Source organism: Epinephelus moara, chromosome 9 (genome assembly GCF_006386435.1).
Source record: "Epinephelus moara isolate mb chromosome 9, YSFRI_EMoa_1.0, whole genome shotgun sequence".
Taxonomy (NCBI): domain Eukaryota; kingdom Metazoa; phylum Chordata; class Actinopteri; order Perciformes; family Serranidae; genus Epinephelus; species Epinephelus moara.
In genome coordinates, this window is record NC_065514.1 from 3,580,246 (window position 1) to 3,600,190 (window position 19,945).

The 19,945-nt window shown below is 43.1% G+C and overlaps 1 protein-coding gene across 1 annotated transcript; it reads right to left on the reverse strand.

Moving 5' to 3' along the window:
- Positions 1-1,405: 1,405 nt before the first annotated feature.
- LOC126396032 (V-type proton ATPase subunit B, brain isoform-like) lies at positions 1,406-17,891 on the reverse strand. Its single transcript, XM_050053855.1, has 14 exons — positions 17,689-17,891; positions 14,128-14,183; positions 13,325-13,423; positions 12,586-12,679; positions 12,347-12,424; positions 11,408-11,547; positions 11,029-11,130; positions 9,405-9,502; positions 8,238-8,361; positions 8,007-8,157; positions 7,602-7,684; positions 7,185-7,289; positions 6,955-7,084; positions 1,406-5,515 (listed from the first exon to the last, which is right to left on the reverse strand). The coding sequence occupies exons 1-14, from the start codon at positions 17,849-17,851 to the stop codon at positions 5,379-5,381; spliced, it is 1,560 nt and encodes a 519-aa protein (XP_049909812.1). The 5' UTR covers positions 17,852-17,891; the 3' UTR covers positions 1,406-5,378.
- Between the last annotated feature and the right edge of the window lie 2,054 nt (positions 17,892-19,945).

Sequence of the window (19,945 nt, forward strand, 5' to 3'; positions counted from 1 at the left end):
GAAGAAGAGCGCAGAAGTTTACCTGAGTCACAGTAGAAGAACTACACTGTAAAAAATATTCTGTTTAAAAATAATAATTCTGCTTTAAAATATTAAAAAGAAATTTTAAAAATGTGAGCATCAAGTATTCTTTTACAAAAAGTGAATCGATGAAGCAGAGCGGCTCATTTCAGAGTGAAATATTGATTGGATTATAATTACTGACGCATTTATGTGTTCATCACTTTAACTTTGCAGGTGTGAAGGTGGAGCTCATTTTCATGACTTTATATCGCGCTACCGCTACGTTACATTCCTACGTTTCATACGCATCATATCAGTGTTTGTAAAGTGACGTAGTTTATAAACTGACTCCGTCATCAGGAGGTGGAGGGGATGATGATGGACACCTCAGAGACACCTGCCAAGCTGCAGACCAAAAAAACACAACACAGCGACCCATCACTGTGTTTCCAGCGACTGTAAACCTCCCACGGTTTGAGGTTAAAAAGACGTCAGAAACACAGTGATGGGTCGCTGAAAACACTCACGAGTGGGGGTTAAAAACACGCTTAGTCCCCAAACGCAGGTATTTTTAGCGACCCATCACTGTTTTTGTTGTGTCTTTTTAACCCCCAAACATGGATGTTTTTAAGCAACCTGTCACTGTATTTCCAGCGCTTTATAGACCCAAAACATGGGTGTTTCGTCGCAGCCTAACATATTTCCAGTGGCGATTATGCCACCAAACACTGGTGTTCAATAGCAGCTAGTCACAGGGATAGTGCTACCACAGGGTGTGTTGGGGGATTGAGCCCCAAACAGGTATCTTAAGCCAAAACATATTTTTCAAACTATAACCAAATGTTTTTTGTGCCTAAATCAGAGCACCTTGCTCAACATAAAGTTTCAACGAATGCACCAGATAGTAACATGTAAATTTAACATATATCTGTGGTTTGCATAAATGGACAATACCAACATTTATTCAGGCGGCTGTGTAGACTGTGAATTTCTCCTCTGGAATCAATAAAGTTTAAATCTACGGTATAATAAAACATCATTAATTTGTTGGTTATATTTTGTATTAATACCTGAATCAGCAAAGTAACTGCAAAGATATTTAATAAATGTACCGCAGTAAAAAAAAATACAATATTTCTCTCTGAGATTTAGAGAAGTCGAAGTGTAAAGTAGTAGAAAATGAAATACTAAGTAAATGTACTTAGTTACTTTCCACACTGGCTACAGACAGCACAGACTCATGACGCAATGTGTGTTACCTGTCATCAGTTATTAAACAACTTCCAGTTTGAGGAAACAATCAATGAGCTGGAACAGATGCATTTTTTTAAATCAATATTAAATGTATCTTCTATTAAAAACCCGTCAGTGCTCATTTTGAAGCAGATACACATGAACTCATCTGATCACAGCAGCTTTTATTTCAGAGACATTTGAGGCGCTGACATTAAACAACGATGCATGCAGGCTGATTATTACACCCGGTCACTGTGCACACACTGTTCAACAGAAATACACCATCTACAAACACTCAGAAGTAAAGAGAACACGTACACAGAGAACGTCATCATCTAAAGGAACCACAACATCCAGCAGTAAAGGAATGATGGGACAGCTTCCTCATACATCATCATCATCATCATCATCATCATCATCAAAGCTCTGATATAATTTCACTTGCCGGCTCTCCTACATGGCTTTCTTGAAAAGTATCACAGCTTCTTCCAGACGAGGCCTCGTACCTGATGGCAGAACATGACAGTCTGTCAGAGTGTCACAGTCGTATGGCATGTACAAGGACAGGAAGGTGCGCCGACTGACCGCCAAAATAAAACATTGTGATGAAATGCCTGCAGGAGCCTAATGAGCACACATGCCTGTCATCACACTTCAGTTCACTCAGGAGCGAGGCTTTCAGCCCCAAAACATGGCTGCTTTCAGTGAGCCCTCACTGTGTTTCCAGCATCTTTCTTTGGCCCTCGAACACGGGTGTTTCTAGCGACCTGTAACTGTGTTTCCAGCGTCTATTTGCCCCCAAATGTGAGGGTTTTTTTAGAGAGCTGCCACTGGTCTCCAGTTGCTTTTTAGCTCCCAAACAAAGGTGTTTTTTTAGCAACCCATCACTGTGTCTCTAGCACATTTTTTTCGCCTCCAAACATGGGTGTTCTTTTCGGACCCCGTCACTGTTTCTGGCGTCTTTTTTGCCTTGAAATATGGGTGTTTTTAAGTGGGCCGTCGCTGTGTGTTAGATGTGTTAGGCTCAAAAATCCACTATGTGTCACCATGTCTTTAAACAGTTTGTCTTTACAGGACGTTAGTGACTGAAACAGTCACTCGAGGGCGCAGGAAGTGCAGAGAGACCACAGTGATGCAGCGGCGGCTAGCAGTACGGCCGAAGGTATTTTTAAAGTTTTATTTTATTTCCCTCCTTATTTGCATAAGAAGACTAGAGGAGAGCGCTCCTGGGGGCGGGGAGATGATGCAAGCTCACCTGCAGGCCTGCGCCATAAACACACCTCAACAGTGTTTATGTAGGGTGTCCCTGCAGACCAGAGACTCTGAGAGGGTGTGGTACCTCAATCAGTTTATAATTTGGCCAATCAGAGGCTTACAATCCGCTGTCAGTCCAATACTGTTCATTTTAATTCAGCGATCCACTTCACAGTTTTATAAGCGGGGAGGAACATATACAAGTCAAACCCCAGGAACAGCAGTTACACCGTCCAGGTCTGTCACATGATGCCATGTGGCCCAAAAAGAATTTTTCCTATTGACTTACATTGTAGAGACGTCTGTAAATCAGTGGAAATGTCTTTTTTAACAATCGCAAATCGCTGGATTCGACCCGTTTGGTCGAGTAACATTTCCAAAATCTAGAGGAGCTGCACGATCGGATCATTTTATCCCCATTCAAATTAGCGGAGCGCTAAACTGGAAATTAGCTACTCAGCCGAGAGAAGTCAGCCTCTTGTCTGCTGCTCCATGGGCCCCACAACTCACAAGATCAGAGTAATTTCATACAGTGGAAATAGAGCTTTTTTATTTCATACAGTGCTGAGCAACTTTCATAGTCTGAACGGGGCCCCGCCTCCAACGCTGTATCTAGGTCTCTTTATACATCCATGATAAGACTCGCGTTTTTGGATTTCCGTCACTTTGCAAACATTTTTTTTGTCATGCTCCGTACAAAAAGAGTTGTGATGACTCAGCAGGTTAACAATAAATATTCTTAAGATCATTATTGTATAAATTATATTAGTCCTAAGCTCAAAATTGGTGTGAATACTGAAAGCGGAACTAGACAACTTTTCAACTAGCTAGCGTGCTAACTAGCGTGTTAGCTTGCGTGCTAACTAGCTAGCTAACGCTGTGTGCTTACCATCAACTCCTTGATCATAACAGAATATAGTAATTTTCACCACAAGAAAACCTGTTCTTTGTTTAGATTATTAAAGAGACAGTGGGTCATAGATGTTTCTGGCTGTCAGTGTCAGCTAGCGTGCTAACATTAGCAAGCCTTCATCTTCTCAGGATGGTACCTGGTGGCTAAAGAATATAGCGTTTCTTCAGATTACATACATCTTATATCCTCTAAGTAATATTTTTTTTGTACGCACAAAACACCGAAATTCCCTTTGAGTGAAAACTTACTTGGTCACAAACCTTTCTCTGATTCTACTTCCAACCATGTGGCAAAAAACTAGCTCTTAGTCTGTTAGCTTGATGCTAACACATGGAAGTTGGCATCTTGTGGTGTCCTTTCTAAAATGAGCGATGGCGAAAGTTACGATATTCTGTTATGATCAAGGGGTTGATAAGTAGACAGTTTTTGCAAGCTAGCACGCTAGCTAACTGAAAAGTTGCAAGCCCAAGGTGAATATTATTTTTTACAATAACAATCTTATGAATATTTATTTATTGTTAGCCTGAGGTATCATACTTCAGCCCCCACCCACCCCCATAATGCTGTGAAGTGATTCACTAAATTAGAAACTGATTGATAACTGGTTCAGGCCCTAAAACCTATAAATGAGTTAGCATGTTAGCACTTCCTGTTCCTTCGTCTCGAAGTCAGTGTGTTTTTGGTTAGATGTCTGAAATAAGGTCTGTGGTTGACACAAGCTGAAGAGATGTTCACGTTTTGTTCTACGACATAATATATCAGTAAATACCCCACTGTGAGTTCAGAAGCTTTTATGTGTCTTAAAAAAGGTGGTTTCTAACAAGGAGCTAAATGAGACTACAGAACGTCACTTAACACGACTTTAAAGTCTCGTTGTGGTGGTGACGTTACGTGGGTTCTTTACCCTGGAAAACATAAAAACACATAAAAACACATGCAGTACTGTTTTGCGTAGTTTTGAAGATGTGTGTTTTTATGGGTTTTTTTATGATGTATGCTTTTCATTTCTTCTGGACTATTATTGTAAGACAGTAATTCTTGAGTCCAAGACAGACACATCGCATCATATCGTAATCGTAAATATCGTAACGTACCGTATCGAATCGTATCGTAGACATTTTTCTGTTGTGTGCTAGCTGATGGAAAAGACAGGGAGGCACTTTCACGCAATAAGTTACTGTCTTTGACTGATTGGACCACAACCTCTAAAAGTCTACGGTCTGCCGAAACACAAACTTGAAACCGGCTGACACTTTGGACCAGAGAGACACTCTCCTGGTCGACGTTCACTCTGACGGTTTCTTTCTAAACAAACCAAACGTTTTACGTTCAGAGTGAATCCTCGAGCTCTGATAAACGAATCGTCTTCACTGGCTAAACTGGGACCCACTCATTAAAACACGCAGTGCAATTAAAAACGCTTCTTCGCTTTCTTGCAGGGAGTCGGACAGCTGGTTAGCTTAGCTTAGCATAAAGACTGGAAACAGACGGAAACACTTAGCCTGGTTCTGTCTGATTAACACATTTTAGCTTGTTCACTGTCTACGTGCAGAAACCAAAATACGACACGATCATTCGCTGTTTTACAGGGTTTAGTGTCGAACCACCGGTATTTGCCGACATCAACTTCAAAGCCTGGAAAAGGAGGGACAATTACTGTGACTTCTCCGGTATCATTTGCTAATGATAGGCGTGACACAATAATTAAAACGTTATCATCATCATCCATTTAGACGTTAAAGACATAAACACTCTCACTGTATTCTCTTCCATTCTCACTGTAAACACTCGGTGTATTTCCCTCCTCGTGTTTCTGGTTGTTTAAGCAGGAATGTCGATGTGTTGTCACGAGTGTCAGGACGTTTACAGCATCACATCATGTGTGACGGTACAACACGTTACTGAATGTATGCAGTGAGACGTCACTGAACAGATGGAAGCGGCAGGACTGGTGGAGATGAAGTGTGTCTGCTTAATGTTTGGCTTCTCGGGGGTAGAACTCAGCCAAGGTGGTCTGAGGGATCCTCTTCAGCATCTCTTTGGGGAAGATCCTCATCAGCTGCCATCCGATGTCCAGAGTCTCAAACACGCTCCTGTTCTCGTAGGCACCTGGACACACAAACACGTGGACGTGAATATTAATAAACCTGCTTCCTGGTGAAGCTTTTAGACTTGTAAAGACATTTTAAAGATACAATCTGTAAATATTCTGCAAAATGTCGAAAAAAAAATGACACCAGTGTTTGGATGCACGGATGTTTTTAGCAAACCATCGCTGCATTTCCAGCAGAATTTGTGCAACCAAACGTGGGTGTTTTTGTCTACTCAATCTTGCATTAGCAGCAACTTTCGTACCACCAAACATGGGTGTTGTTTCAGTAAGCCGTCACTGAGTTTTTTTTTAAGCAAACCATTGATGCATTTCCAGCGGTGTTTGTGCAACCACGTGTTTTTTTTATCAACTCATTCTTATATTAGTAGAAACTTTCTTGCCACCAAACATGGGTGTTTTATGGTTAACTGTCACTATGTTTCTAGTGGCATTTGTCCCACCAAATGCGGGCGATTTTTTGGTAAGCTGTTGCTGCATTTCTAGTGAAGTTTGTGCCACCAAATGTGGGTTTTGTAGCTGCCTATCGCTGCACTTTTAGCGGCATGAATGCCCCCACGAGAGCCTTGACTCCATTTCAAGCATTGTTTGCCATAGCTGCATTTCCAGTGGAATTTGTGCAATCAAACATGGGCAATTTTGGCAACCTATTGCTGTTTTAGCAGCAACTTTTGTACCACCAAACATGGGTGATTTTTTAGTGGGATGTCACTGCATTTCTAGAGATGCTTGTGCCACCAAATGTGGGCATTTTCTAGCAGACCATCAGGGGCGTTAATGCCCCCCTTCCTTGCCTGGACTGCATTTCCAGTGGTTTGTGTCACTACAAGTAGGTGGTTTTTAGAAGACCATCGTTGCATTTCCAATGGTGTTTGTGAAACCTAATCTAGGTGTTTTTAAGTGACCCATCACTGCATTTCCAGGGGAGTCTCTGCCACTAAATGCAGGAGCTTTTTTAGTAAGCTGCCGCTGAGTTTCAAGCAGCCTTTGGCCATCAAGTATGAGTGTTTCTAGCAACCCATCACTGTATTTCCAGCAGCACTTGTGCCACCAAAGGTGAAAGTTTCTAAGTGACATTGCTGCATTTCTAGTGTCACCTGTGCCGCCAAACATAAATGTTTTTAAGTGATGTTTTAAGCACCATTCGTGCAGTCAAATGTGATTGTTTTTAGTAAGCTATCGCTGCATTTCCAACATCGTGGGTTTTAGTAAGCCGAGTTTCCAGCAGCATTTGGCCATCAAATGTGGGTGTTTTTTTTTCTCAACCCATCACTGCATTTTAAGCAACATCTGTACCACCAAAGGCGACTGTTTTTTAGCGACCTCTCCATATGACTTCTGTTGCATATTTATTTCCTCCTCAGTCGACTGATTGACTGATCGTTTCAGATCTAGCAGGAACTAAAAACTCTGAGCGATTGGCCGCAGCCCACTGCACCTTGGGCGATGAAGTTTTTCTCAAACTTGGTCAGGAACTCCAGATAGAGCAGGTCATCAGCTGTCAGAGCCTCCTCCCCCACCACCGCCTTCATGGCCTGGACGTCCTTCCCTATGGCATAACACGCGTACTACACTCACACACACACACACAAACATACACATATTTTCAGACTGCAGTTGTAAAGTAAAATGTATGGAGTGTGAAACAGGAAGTGTGTTATAACTCACGAGCTGGTTGGAGACATCAGAGTGGTCTCTGCGGGTCATTCCCTCCCCGATGGCAGATTTCATGAGACGAGAGAGAGACGGCAGCACGTTGATGGGAGGATAGATCTGACCAAAGACACAACACAACCAGACGTCAGTGAGAAGATAAGAACTACTGCATCTGTCCTACAGCTGCTCACACACTTCCTGTCCAGGCTCCAGAGGAAGTTAATTGGATTTCATTTCCACAAGACAACTCTCACAGTCGAGGTTTTGTTTCTTTTTCAGCAGTGCGGAGTAGCAGCACGTCATGCAGGCTGATTAAAAGAATCTGGTTTGGATTTTATTTTGGTGACATTTTCTAGATTAAATTATCTTGGTGAATTAATGAAACCCTGATGAGGAGCTTCAGCGTCCTGTGAGGCTGCGCTGCGTTACCTGTCTGTTGTGAAGTTGTCTGTCCACATAGATTTGTCCCTCAGTGATGTAACCCGTCAGGTCTGGGATTGGATGAGTGATGTCTGAGAGACACGAGAACACACTGTAAATACATCACTGCAGTCATAATCATAATCACAGTGAGCTGTGTGTGAAACAGGATTTATACTTGTGTGGTGGTGTGTCTGTGTCACTCTGCAGTTACACGTCCTAAACACTAGTTGGCGGTGGGGTTTCTGTGAAGTGCTGTAAAGTTTAGTTGATTCAAAACACACATTAAACATACGGTGCACTTCAGGCTATGGTGTAGGGTACGGCGTGGTCTCTGCATCGACACAGAGCCTACACCTTGGTATGGCGTCAATTCGACGCAGAAGTATAAACCCTTCCTGAGTGTGTGAGTACCGTCGTTGGGCATGGTGAGGATGGGGATCTGGGTGATGGAGCCGTTACGTCCTTCCACTCGGCCCGCCCTCTCGTAGATGGTGGCCAAATCCGTGTACATGTAACCAGGGAAACCTCGCCGGCCCGGCACTTCCTCTCTGGCAGCAGACACCTGAGTTCGGATGAGATGCAGAATTCATTTCCTATTTCCTGTAGTCACCTCAGAGTGAATGCTCTGAAATGGGGACTGACCTCTCGGAGAGCTTCTGCATAGGAGCTCATGTCAGTGAGGATGACGAGGACGTGCTTCTCACACTGATAGGCCAGATACTCTGCTGATGTCAGAGCCAAACGGGGTGTGATGATTCGCTCGATGCTGCAAAAAAGAGAGAAGTTTATGGTACAACTTAAATGACTAATTTATATCAATAATCTACTCCACGTAAATAAAGTGTGGTGAAAAAACAGTTTCAATTTGAAATTAGAATTATTACCATGCCCCTAGATGGACACCAGGTCACAGTGACCTTGAACTTTGACTACCAAAATCTAATGAGTTCATTTGTAGGTTCCAATTGGATGTTTGTGCCACATCTGAAGAAATTCCTTTGAGATGTTGTTCAGATATTGTGTTCACAAGAATGAGATGTACACAAGGTCACAGAGACCTTTGACTACCAAATTTTGATTCAGTTCATCTTTGACTCAAAGTGGACGTTTGTGCCAAATTAAAGAAATTCTTGCAAAGTTTTCTTGAGATATTATTCATAAAAATGACACAGACAAGGTCACATTGACCTTGCCCTTTGAACTTTGACCATTAAAATCTAATCACTTTATCCTGAATCAAAGTGGACATTTGTGCCAAATGTGAAAAAATTCCCTCAAGGTGTTCTCGAAATATAATGTTCATGAGACTGAGACAGAAAAGGTCACAGTGACTTTTGACCATCAAAATCTAAACAGTTAAACCTGACTCAAAGTGGATGTTTGTGTCAAATTTAAAGAAATTCCCTCAAGGTGTTCTTGAGATATCGTGTTCATGAGAGTGAGACAGATCACATCACATCACAGTGACCTTGACCCTTTGACAATTAAAATCTAATTCATCCTAGAGTCTAAATGGACGTTTGTGCCAAATTTAAAAAATATTCCCTCAAGAGATCAAGTTCACCATAATGAGACCCACAAGTCACAGTAACCTTGACCTTGACCAGTGAGTTAATTTTTGAATCCAAGAGGGTGTTTGTGCCAAATGTGAAGAAATTCTCTCACGGCCTTTTGAGATATTGTGTTCATAAGAATGGGACGGACAGCCCTTTCAATTAATGTTTTAATTAGTCACTAATTATTCCAGATAAAGTGTTTTTTGTTTGTTTTTTTTAAACTAAAAACAAGGTGAGGAGCTGAAGGTCATACGTGGGGTCGTTGGCCAGGTTGAGGAACAAACAGACGTTGTCCATGGAACCGTTCTCCTCAAAGTCAGACTTAAAGAACCTGGCGGTCTCCATGTTCACCTGATGGCACAGAGAAGACACAACACTATAACATTAGCACCTTTTAAAGTTGGTTAGCGCCAAGCAGCAACGTCTGGGGCTGAAAAATGAAGCCAAAACCTGCAGTTCCTCTAATGTCCACTAGATGCTGGCTCCAACAGTGAGTCAGTCCCCACAGACCCCCCATGTTAACATGTAGAAATAAGCATGTTTACAGCCTGGTACAAGAACAGTTTTGGTCTCTGTAGCTAATTTCAACATTCATGAATTTATAAAGAACTCACCTGTTTACATTTTATTACAGCTTTAAGGGCGGGGCCTCTTTGCATTAGCATTATCACAGTTAACCATAGCTGTAAATGCACTGTGCTAACCAAGCTAGCAGCTAGCATTCGCTCCACCCTCTCGTGCAAACATGGTCGCTTCTTAGCTTCAAAACTCCAAGATGAAAACGGCCAAAATGCCGAACTCAAGGTTTGAAAACAGGAGTCCAGCAACCAGTGGACGACTTCACGATGGCTACAACCGTTTTATACAGTCGATGGTTTGTCATCAAACGCCGCCGCTTTGTCCGTGATTTTGGCGTCGGACATTGATTCCCCTTTGACCACCAAAATGAGTTGAGTTAATTCTCGAGTCCAAGAAGACGTTTGTGCCAAATTTGAATATATTCCCCCAGGGTGTCCTCGGGATATTGCTCTCACAAGAACGACATAAAGGAGGTCACTGTGACCTTGACCTTTGACCACCAAAATCTAATCAGTTCATCGCTGAATCCAAGTGGTTGTTTGTGCCAAAGTTGAAGAAATTCCCTTACAGCACTGAAGATACTGCATTTACAAGAATGACACCGATCAGATCACAAGAAAGAGACAGACAAGGTGACTGTGACCTTGACCTTTGACCATGAAAATCTAATCAGGCCATTGTGGAGTGAAAGAGGACGTTTGTGCCAAACTTTAAGAAATTTCCTCAAGGCGTTTTTGGGGTATCACCTTCACGAGAATAAGTAAGACAAGGACACGGTGACCTTGACCTTTGACCACCAAATCTCTATTAGTTCATCGTTAACTCTAGGCGGAGGCTTGTGCCAAATTTAAAAATATATTCCCTCACGGTGTTCTTGGGATATTGCTCTCACAAGAATGAGACAAAAGAGGTCACAGGGGCCTTGACCTTTGACCACCAAAATCTAATCAGTTTATCGTTAAGTTCAAGTGGACATTTGTGCCAAACGAAGAAATTTCCTCGAGGCGTTCTCAGGTTATTACGGTCACGAGAATGGGATGTATGTACGTATGAACTGACGGACGGACAACCCAAGAGCCTGATGCCCGCGGCCGCGGCTATCACCGGCGAGGAGGCATGACATCAGGCGGTATCGTCTGGTTTAGACGTTTAAAGAAAAGTTAAATATTTATCTGTGGCTCCATGAATTCTTTCTGACCAGCAGACGTCATATCTGGGGATGAAAACACCTGAGACAGGTGGAGAGTTGAGAGGAAAGTGTCAGAATTTGCTGGTGAAAAATAAAGTGCAGTTCTCACCCCCATAGCTGCAAACACGATGGCAAAGTTGTCCTCGCTGTAGTCCATCACGTCCTTGGATTTCTTCACCAAACCGGCCTGTCGACAGATCTGAGCTGCGATCTGAAGAGCGGAGGGAACGAGGTCATCGCACAAACCTTCAACAACATCTGAAGCTAATTCACTGCCCTGAACCGTTCATCTGAACAACTCCACACTGCGCCTCCTCTGGTCCTCAGCAAAAAATCAGTTTTAGCTTTCTACATTAATCAAATCCAGCCCAAATTAAAGTGACACAATTAATGAATCAATGTTATTCATCACAGTTAATGAAGATTCAGCACACAGAACATTCACAGGCCTCCCTCCACGTTCAAACAGCTCCTGTGTCAGTCTGCACCTCGTTGTGTGGCAGCCCGGCAGCAGAGAAGATGGGGATTTTCTGCCCTCTGGCGATGCTGTTCATGCCATCGATGGCAGATATTCCCGTCTGGATCATCTCCTCAGGGTAGATACGGCACTGAGGGTTTATAGGCTGGCCTGGAACATAAACACAACCATACACTCCCGTAAAAGCCGACGTATGAGGTGTGTTAGTGGTGTTGTTTCAGCTCGAGACTCCAGCACAGCTTCAATATATCTACAGAAGACATGCAGCAGGATAAATGTTGGCACTGTATGTTTCTACAAATCACAGACACACTGAAACTTTCATTTCAAACATTTCAAAAACACTGTGGTTTTGTTTTGGCACAAAAAATATGGTTATATGGTCATAGATTGGAAAAGATCATGTCTTGGGGTCAAAGTCCTGCAGGACAAACTCTGTGTCTGAGTACGAAAACAACCACTTTTCATGGCACTATGCTGGCTTGGAAACTATAATGACGCTACAGGAAACACAGCGACAGCTCACTAAAAACATCCATGTCTGAAGGCTAAAAAGCCACCGAAACACAGCAACAAGTTGCCTAACAATTGCCCATGTTCCAGAGTTAAAAATGTCCGGCAACACAGCAATGGCTCTCTAAACAACATCCACATTTGGGAGTTAAAAAGCCGCTGGAAATACAGAGTCAGTTCCCTTAAAACCACCCACGTTTGGGGGCTGAAAATCCTCAAGAAAAGATGCAGGAGACAGCTCCCAAAAAAACATCAACATTTGGGAGCTGAAAAGACGTAAGAAACACGGTGACAGTTTCCTGACAAAACACCCTTTTATGGGGTTAAAAATCAGCAGGAAATACAAACAACAGGTCCCTAAATTCACCCACGTTTTGGGGGCCAAAAACCTGCTGGAAAAACAGACAGGACTCAAAGTCAAAAACAGTCAACGTACCCATGATGTCCAGGAAGTCTTCAGCCAGGACTGCTGGTCCTCTGTCGATAGGTTTACCAGATCCATTAAACACACGGCCTGCAAACACACACACACACACACACACACACACACACACACACACACACACACTTTATCATATATCAGCACATAAACATACAAACCAAACCGTCACAGGTGAAACCGAGTTTATGTGAAGCTGCAGCGTCGTCTCAGTTCAACATGTTTCTGTGTCGTACCCAACATGTCCTCGGAGACAGGCGTCCTCAGGATGTCTCCTGTGAACTCGCAGCTCGTCTTCTTGGCATCGATACCTGAAGTCCCCTCAAACACCTGCAGGGGGCAGAGTGGAGCAGTGACGATGAGACGGAGCAGAGAATCAAAGCTGGAGCCAGAAGGAAATGTTGGTCATTATATGTTTCTGCAAACCACAAATACGTCACATCACGTCACGCCGTACGTTTCAACGTACGCAGCGACCACCTGATGATGTTTTCCCAGCAGGTACAGGGCTGAGAGGATGTTTCTTAGCGAGACACACTGCTTTTCCTGAAACGTTAAGTTTCAACATATCTGTATCTGTGGTTTACGGAAAAGTACAAAGCCAACATTTATTGTGGCGACTTGGTTTGAAGCTGAGCATTTATCATCACATCAGTGGAGCAGCAGGTTAAATTAATGTAAGCCCTCTGGCTGTGGGTCACAGGTGTGCATCTCACCTGTCTAATGTTGGTTTCAGTGCTGGTTAAGAAAGGTGAAATATGGAACAGGACAGGATCTTTGAACAAAGTATTTGCTCTGTTGTGATTTTATTTTCTCTCGTTCCTGTAGCAACGTCCACGACCATTCATCTTGAGGACATATTTCACTCTGATGTCAGTGTCATGGCGGCGCTACAGGAAGTGTGTCGGGCTGATCCTCTGAGGAAGATGAACGTCTGAACTGAACTGAGTCCAGTAACAGCAGAGATGTGAGTACCTGCACCACAGCTTTGGAGCCGGTGACCTCCAGCACCTGGCCACTCCTCTTGGTCCCATCAGGCAGCGTGAGATGGACGATCTCTGCGTAGCGAGGAAACTGTTGGAGTGAAGCAGGAAACACTGACGTCAGACGACTGGATTCTGAAGTGAGACAACATTTACAGGATCAAAAATATCACTTTGAGAACAACAACACTGACAAAACAAGCGTGACAGCACAACAAACAATCAATAAAACAACATTTTAAAACAGACAGATTCATATCAGTCCTGACCAGATGTTCACAGGCCTCTAACACAGATATAAGAAGTTACAGAGAATCTGCTCATAGATGGTGACTGACACATCGTACGGACACGCTTTTAGTTAGTTGTTGTCGTGATTTGTAGGATAATGTGTTCATAATGTGCAGCGCAAAGTGCCACACATCTCAGCAACATTTACAATACGATTTTGATTATTGAAAAATGCAAACGATGTAATTATATACACAGAATGTTTAAGCTTCTGGATTAAATTATGTTCAACTCTGACTTTGTGTTTTTTATTTTCAGACGAGTCGACTCAAAGTTTAAGCTCCCGTTTAAACGTTAGGAACGTCGCTTGTGTTGAGGGACCCGATAAAAGTGAAATATCTGCACGTTGACCAGAAATGTTCTGTTCCATTTGGACGTCATTTGAATTCCTAGAAAATTAAAGTATCACATTTTCTCTGATGAGAACTGAGGGCTTTGAATAAAGGGTGAGAACAGCAGGAGAAACTCTGAGATGTCTGAATCCAGAGGATGTTTGTTTCTTACCTTCACCTGATCCAGAATCACCAGCGGCCCGTTGACTCCAGAAACTGTTTTATAGGCTGAGGAGACAGAAACAGAAACAAGATGTGCTGACTGAGCCCGAACTGATTCTCCATCAGAGTCAGCAGAGGGCAGAGCTCAAGACTCAGCCGGGCCGGTGTCGCACAACTGACTGACGGCTGAATCAATCAGATTAGTGAGCAACTTTTTTTTTTTTTAAATGAATTGTTTAAAGTCATTTTTTGAGCAAAAAACTGAAATAAAAAGTTCAGATAAACTTCACTGATCTCCAGAGAAAATTCAGGTGTTGCAGCACAAAGACAGAAATAAGTACAGATAAATAACGAAATATTAAACAACTAAATAAAAAGAACAAAATATAGTCACGAGTGAGCCGAAAGCATTTCAATAACAGCACACGCAATTTGTTCCCAATTTATCGTATCTGAATAAAACTTGGTGGCTTCGTTCAGGACGTAGTGTACGAACTCTAGTCGGGTTGACAGTTTGAATTAATTAATTGAATTAATTTTCTGCTAAGCTTCGCCCCTTGAGAGGACTGTTTTAATGATGGCGGCCATGTTGTTGTTTTTTTACCAATATTGCTCATTTATTGTAGGGTCATGTCTCTCGGTCTCAAAAGGCTGTTTGCCAGATTTGGTGCTGATGGAGTCGAAATTTTTAAAAAGTCGTTCGTTTGAGTGTTTTTCACAAAATGAGCACAAAATCTGTCGCAGCAGACGTTTACAGTCTACGAGGGTTTTTGTGCAGTGACATGTATGTGTGTAGAAAATTTCACGCCAATCAGAGTTATGGTGTGAGGGGGCGTGGCCTTTCCAAGAAAGTGATTTCGGGCATTAATTACAGCGCCACCATGTGGCCAGCTGGGGTCAATTTTCTGAGGAAGCATTTGGACGTCATTCCCAGGTATTAAACCAAGATTCATGTTTGAGCTCATTTCAGCTGACTGCAGTCTGAGACGCAGCAGGAGACAAGAAACAACAACAAGAACAACAAATTGGCACAAACTGAAAAGAGTCGGCTCGTTTTCAGGAGGAAAATAAATTAAATAAAAAGTAAAATAAGAGAGATGAACCAGGAGCACAGGAACACAGGGAGAATCTGCAGTGAGGATTTTTCTGTTTAAAATTACAGTGAACTGATTATTTTCAGGTTTTGGACATTTAAAGACATTTGAAGACATTTAAAGACATTTAAAGACATCCCCTCTGTGATGAACATTTAACCCTGTGATGACCGGCCTGTCTGATCTTCATCTCAACCTCATGTTAAACTGTATTTACGGTGCTCCTCATCACAGTGCGTCCGACAGAAGGACGAAGCAGCTGCACAGTGTTGGTATTTTTATCCAGCTGAGGCCCACACACTTTTATACAACACAGAGAATCAGCAGCACGAGCTGCAGCTCAGCGTCGGGATACGACTGTGGATTGTTTTTATAACCACTTCATTTTTGTGAGTCCAAAAATGACGGCACAATTTTCTAAAGCTCCAGAGTTTACACCTTCACGTCTTCACCTGTCTGAGCCACAGAGACACAGAGAGACAGATTCACGTCTGAGAAGCTGCAAAATGTCACTTGAAATGTCACCTGACCAGGAAGAGACACGTACCGACCAGGAAGAGACACGTACCGACCAGGAAGACACACATACCGACCAGGAAGAGACGCGTACCGACCAGGAAGACACAAATACCGACCAGGAAGAGACACGTACCGACCAGGAAGACACACATACCGACCAGGAAGACACACATACCGACCAGGAAGAGACACGTATCGACCAGGAAGAGACACGTATCGACCAGGAAGAGACACGTACCGACCAGGAAGAGACACGTATCGACCAGGAAGAGATACATACCGACCAGGAAGAGACACGTATCGACCAGGAAGAGATACATACCGACCAGGAAGAGACACGTACTGACCAGGAAGAGACACGTACCGACCAGGAAGAGACGCGTACCGACCAGGAAGAGACACGTACCGACCAGGAAGACACACATATCGACCAGGAAGAGACACATATCGACCAGGAAGAGACACGTACCGACCAGGAAGAGACACGTATCGACCAGGAAGAGACACGTACCGACCAGGAAGAGACACGTACCGACCAGGAAGAGACACGTATCGACCAGGAAGAGACACGTACCGACCAGGAAGAGACACGTACCGACCAGGAAGAGACACGTATCGACCAGGAAGAGACACGTACCGACCAGGAAGAGACACGTACCGACCAGGAAGAGACACGTATCGACCAGGAAGAGACACGTACCGACCAGGAAGAGACACGTACCGACCAGGAAGAGACACGTATCGACCAGGAAGAGACACGTACCGACCAGGAAGAGACACGTACCGACCAGGAAGAGACACGTATCGACCAGGAAGAGACACGTACCGACCAGGAAGAGACACGTACCGACCAGGAAGAGACACGTATCGACCAGGAAGAGACACGTACCGACCAGGAAGAGACACGTACCGACCAGGAAGAGACACGTATCGACCAGGAAGAGACACGTACCGACCAGGAAGAGACACGTACCGACCAGGAAGAGACACGTACCGACCAGGAAGAGACGCGTACCGACCAGGAAGAGACACGTATCGACCAGGAAGAGACACGTACCGACCAGGAAGAGACGCGTACCGACCAGGAAGAGACATGTACTGACCAGGAAGAGACACATATCGACCAGGAAGAGCCACGTACCGACCAGGAAGAGACACATACCGACCAGGAAGAGACACGTATCGACCAGGAAGAGACACGTATCGACCAGGAAGAGACGCGTACCGACCAGGAAGAGACACGTATCGACCAGGAAGAGACGCGTATCGACCAGGAAGAGACGCGTACCGACCAGGAAGAGACGCGTACCGACCAGGAAGAGACATGTACCGACCAGGAAGAGACGCGTACCGACCAGGAAGAGACTCACAATGACCACAATTAAACATTAAACAGCTACAAAGAGACACAGGTCGACCACAAGTGAAAAAGACGACTACAAAGATGCAAAACAGCTGCAAAGAGACACAAAACGACTCAGGATGACTATGAAAAGAGAAAAACAACCACAAAGACACACAAAACCCCAGAGAGATGATTCACTGCGACAAAGAGACTACTACAAATGGGATAAACAACTACAAAGACACACAAAACAACTACAAAAAGGCACAAAATGACTTCAAAGAGACACAGCCCAACCACAGAGACACAAAACGACTTCAGAGAGATGCGTAGAGACAAAGAGATGCAACACGACAACATAAACAGGATGAGGAATGATAAAGAGTGTGAGTGTGAGTGTGTGTGTGTGGGGAGGTGGTGGGGCCCTCTGAGCCCAGGGGCCCACTGTCTCCTCATGTCTGAGGACAGATGAAGTGTCAGGTGTCTGATGCTCTCAGATCGCTGACTCATCCTCAGGACGGGACTTTAACGTGTCTTCAAAATGACGCAGACCTATGGAGTCCTGAATCAATCAGAGTCGCAGCAGCTGAAGGACCGACGCGTTCACACTCACTGAGGCGGGGCTGCGAGATGTAATCCCGGCTCACGGCCATCACATGCTCCCGGGAGGCGGCGGAGGACCGCGGGGCGGCGGCCGTCGGTTTGGTCCCGCTGACAGCCGAGGACAGCTCACTCATGGCCCCGTTCACCATCCCTCTGAGAGCCTTCATCGCCATGTTTCCACCTGCAGCACCGCAGCAGCGTCCGAGTCGTGACAGCCCCGGCGCATGCGCAGCAGAGGAACACCAGCTGCATCGTGAGAGGTGGTCACATTATAAAGTTTTATACCTGTTAAAGAAAAACACTCAGATTTCACCCTCTGTCCTTAAAGTCCGCTACAAATATGGAGAAATGATAAATCAGAAGATTTACAGGTCATTATGAGGGACATGTTAGGGACTGTTTGTTACTTACTGTGGGGGCATGCCAAGAATATTTTAAGCACTGCAGAGGGACTAATGTTTCTTATTACGGTTATTAAACGGTTGTTATTTGTGTTTATTTTACAGCACAATTTATTAAATCATCAAAAAAAAAAAAAAATAGAACAAAAAAGGGCAACATTTTGAAAGGAAACCTGGTTACAAATCCCCATGTTTGACTTAAAAGTTGGAGGTAAAATAAATGTAAAATAGAAATATTTATATTTGTATAAAACACTTACTCTTGTATGCCATCTCCAAAACATTTACATTTTAAAACCCCTTCCCTAAACCTTTTATACACCCCTCCCCCAAACATTTGAATTTTGTATACCCCTCCCCCAAACATTTGAATTTTGTATACCCCTTCCCAAAACATTTAAATTTGTATACCTCTCCCTAAAACATTTAAATTTGTATACCTGCCCAAAACATTTAAATTTGTATACCCCTTCCCAAAACATTTAAATTTGTATACCCCTCCCCCAAACATTGAAATTTGTATACCCCTTCCCAAAACATTTAAATTTGTATACCCCTCCCCCAAACATTGAAATTTGTATACCCCTTCCCAAAACATTTAAATTTGTATACCCCTCCCCCAAACATTGAAATTTGTATACCCCTTCCCAAAACATTTAAATTTGTATACCCCTCCCCCAAACATTGAAATTTGTATACCCCTTCCCAAAACATTTAAATTTGTATACCCCTCCCCCAAACATTGAAATTTGTATACCCCTTCCCAAAACATTTAAATTTGTATACCCCTCCCCCAAACATTGAAATTTGTATACCCCTTCCCAAAACATTTAAATTTGTATACCCCTCCCCCAAACATTGAAATTTGTATACCCCTTCCCAAAACATTTAAATTTGTATACCCCTCCCCCAAACATTGAAATTTGTATACCCCTTCCCAAAACATTTAAATTTGTATACCCCTCCCCCAAACATTGAAATTTGTATACCCCTTCCCAAAACATTTAAATTTGTATACCCCTCCCCCAAACATTGAAATTTGTATACCCCTTCCCAAAACATTTAAATTTGTATACCCCTCCCCCAAACATTGAAATTTGTATACCCCTTCCCAAAACATTTAAATTTGTATACCCCTCCCCCAAACATTGAAATTTGTATACCCCTTCCCAAAACATTTAAATTTGTATACCCCTCCCCCAAACATTGAAATTTGTATACCCCTTCCCAAAACATTTAAATTTGTATACCCCTCCCTGAAACATTGAAATTTGTATACCTTCCCAAAACATTTAAATTTGTATACCCCTCCCTAAAACATTGAAACTTGTATACCCCTCCCCCCAACATTGAAATTTGTATAACCATTCCCAAAACATTTAAATTTGTCTACATTTGTATAACCATTCCCAAAACATTTAAATTTGTCTACCCCTCCCCAAAACATTGAAATTTGTATACCTCTCCCCAAAACATTTAAATTTGTATACCCCTCCCTGAAACATTGAAATTTGTATACCTTCCCAAAACATTTAAATTTGTATACCCCTCCCTAAAACATTGAAATTTGTATACCCCTTCCCCAAACATTGAAATTTGTATAACCCTTTCCAAAACATTGAAATTTGTATACCCCTCCCCAAACATTTAAATTTGTATACCCCTTCCCAAAACATTTAAGTTTGTATACCCCTTCCCAAAACATTTAAATTTGACCATCAAAATCTAATCAGTTTATTATTGAGTCTAAGAGGACGTTTGTGCCAAATTTGAGGGACTAAGATATTGCATCTATGAGAATGAAGCTGACACAAGGTCATAGCTCCACCCTCTCATTCAAATACGTTCACTCCTGGCTCCAAAAAT